At 40.1% G+C, this 2,801-nt stretch overlaps 1 protein-coding gene across 1 annotated transcript; it reads right to left on the bottom strand.

Annotated features, from left to right (window-relative positions):
- Nucleotides 1-441: 441 nt before the first annotated feature.
- LOC116033632 ((+)-6a-hydroxymaackiain 3-O-methyltransferase 2-like) lies at nucleotides 442-2,241 on the bottom strand. The gene is given in 3 exon segments (XM_031276390.1): nucleotides 442-840; nucleotides 842-858; nucleotides 1,415-2,241. Coding segments are annotated over 3 exon segments (1,101 nt in total). The 5' UTR covers nucleotides 2,216-2,241; the 3' UTR covers nucleotides 442-557.
- Between the last annotated feature and the right edge of the window lie 560 nt (nucleotides 2,242-2,801).

The following is a 2,801-nucleotide window of genomic DNA, read 5'->3' as shown; positions in this document are numbered from 1 at the left end:
TTATAAAAACCATGCATGTTCTGGAATTGGAGCCACAAATTGAAAAAACATACCTCTCACAGTTAGTTGATGATGAGACTGAAGACACAATGAAGATTGTACAAACCTGGGAAGTTGGTAATAACAGAAGAACAAACCTAGTATGCCCGCGGTAGAAATAAATTGTGGTGAGATAAGTGAAATTATAGTATATGGGAGTAATGTTGAAGATCGAGGAAGTATTGAGCTGAGCCTTCTGGGGTAGTTCATGAAATGGTGCAACAACGAAGTCAACATGAAAGACTCATGCCAAAATACTTTAATATTTAACTTTGTAATCGATATTCATGTAGTATCCATAAGTCATGACACTTGACACCCCAATTTACTAAACCATCAAAAAGTATAATTTATGACATTAAAAAGAAAAAGAATTTTAAATTAGAATTTGATTTATAGTAGTGTTATTCTGACAAAACAGCAGGCAGTAGCAGGAAACAAAACATAGAAGATTGATGAGAGAGCAATAATAAGAATTGAAACATGATAGTGTTCATGGCGCTCATGAAAAGTGGATACTAAGGAAACACCTCAATGAGGGACCTGAGGCCAAAAATTGGAGTTATCTTGTAGTGAGTGAACCCAGATTCAATGAACAGTCTTTCCCATTCCTTCTCTGTTCGTTCCTTCCCAGTAAGGAGAACCATCATCAGAACATCAAACATCAGCTTCACTTCAGTTATGTCTGCTTCATTATCTTTCTCTGCGCCCAAAACTATGTCGATGATGATGACCTTCCCCTTAAGTCCATCATTCTTATTGTCTGAAATGGCTTCTCTGCATTTCTTTAGTATCTTCACTCCAGTTATGCATAATATGCTTTCAATCAAATTTATTGCCAAATTTTAATACAAAATTGAATTGAAGGTGATGGATATATTATAAATTGAACTGGGAAGCGCCGACCCGAAACAACAAATCAAGAGTGACGTGGAGGGGTCAGGGTCCGAGGGTCGAGGTAGAGCCCCGTACTCGACTCGGGGCCATGCTTGGGCCGTGGTCTAAAGGCCTCGGCCCTAGGCCAAAACCGAGCCCACGCTGGGATGCTCAGTTGAGGCCCAGAGGGGCTCGGCCATGGCCCAAAAGGCTTGACCGAGGCCTAGGGGACTCGGGTTGGAGTGCTTGGGAGGTGCTCGGCCGAGAAAGTGTTCAGCTGAGCGCGGACCTTTTTGTGGGGAGGTTAGGGAGCTTCTAGTATAAAAGAAGGGTCCTTTGTCTTGGACATCATGTAACCATTTGTAAGATCAAGAGCATTACAGCCTATTAGTACGAATTTATCTCCCTAATATATGTACACTCTTTGGGTTAAATAAATCCATCTGAAGGGAATTGAATGTGTTAGTAAGTAAAAAATATGATGAAAGAAATTTGGTACCTTGAGCATGATAGCATCAGCAGAAGGAATTGATTGAAACATGTCGCCACCAAGAAATTGCAGATTTTCGCAATCGGGTTGTTTTGCAACAACATGCGGGAGATCAAGCACTGTGCATTTCAACCTCGGAAATGCCTCCAAGATGAGCTTAGCGATGGTTCCGGTGCCGCCTCCCACATCTACCAACGTACTCAACCCTTCAAACACTTGCCCACAATCTTTCGCAACTAACCTCATCATCTGGGAATCGCTAGCCATTGCCTCATTGAAAAGGTTGTTGAACCGTGAATTGGTGTCGCAAAACTCCCACATAGGAGCCCCGTGCGCGGTCTCAAACGCATTGGACTCCTCATTTCTTGAAAACCAGTCCCCCAAAACCTGCCATGGCGCTACCATGACCGGATCAACCGTGAAATGGGCGTAAGGGGATAGATTTGGAATCTGAGTTTTGAGGAGTAGCCTTGAAGAAGCTGTGAGAACATACCCATCTTCTTCTTCTTCTTCTTCTTCATTATGCTTTGTTGAATCAAAGAACCCGTTATGAGTTAAGAGGCGCATAATGCGATAAACGGCGTTTGATTTGTGAGGAGGGAGTTTGAGCGCAGAAACCAACTCCGGAATGGTGATTGGTTTTCCATGACTGTGAATTACGTCTGGAATATTTAGCTGAATTGCAGCGGCAAGGACCACGGAATTTATGTAGTTGTAAGCGTGCTTCAGAATATGAACTTGAGCTTCAAACATTTCAATGGCGTCCGGTTGATCACCTCCCCTGCTATTACCTTCCATCAAACAATTCATTCGATGGTTCAATAATGTGACGTTGAAGAGGAATCAGAAGTGCGGATAGAGGTCTTGTGTTGGCAGGTAGGGGTGAAAAATATGGGAGCTTTAAAAAATCAGGCTGAGACTGTTACAAAAATCTAAAGCCTAAGCCTTGTCAATTGGCATGAGCTATATCTAGACTTTTTGTTAGCTTCAAGTCTATAGGTACAATTGGCTTGGTCTGACCTGAAGTATTTTTAAAAGCTTGTTTAATATTTATTATTAGGACATTAAAGAGACTTTAAAGAAAGTCCTACTTTGAATCTATTTAAAGCCTATATATAATGTAAAATAAAATAAAACAAGTCACGACTTCAGCAGGCTCCTAAACTTGTTTAGAAATAAATTCAATTGTATCATTATTTGAATAATAAACAATCAACTCACATAATTAACTTGCGACATTTCATTAAAAATTATGACAGTAAGAATAGTTAATAAAAAACAATAATACTTACAGTAGGCTTAGGAGCAATGTTTATAGTTGAATCATAATTTAGAATGAGATTTTGGAGGTGGAGGGTTATAGTTTGGTAATTATATATACTTGGGGTTATTATAC

This window comes from Ipomoea triloba, chromosome 10 (genome assembly GCF_003576645.1).
Source record: "Ipomoea triloba cultivar NCNSP0323 chromosome 10, ASM357664v1".
Classification (NCBI taxonomy): Eukaryota; Viridiplantae; Streptophyta; class Magnoliopsida; order Solanales; family Convolvulaceae; genus Ipomoea; species Ipomoea triloba.
The sequence above is the reverse complement of the archived record's forward strand: the minus strand, read 5'-3'. Positions and strand labels throughout refer to the sequence as shown.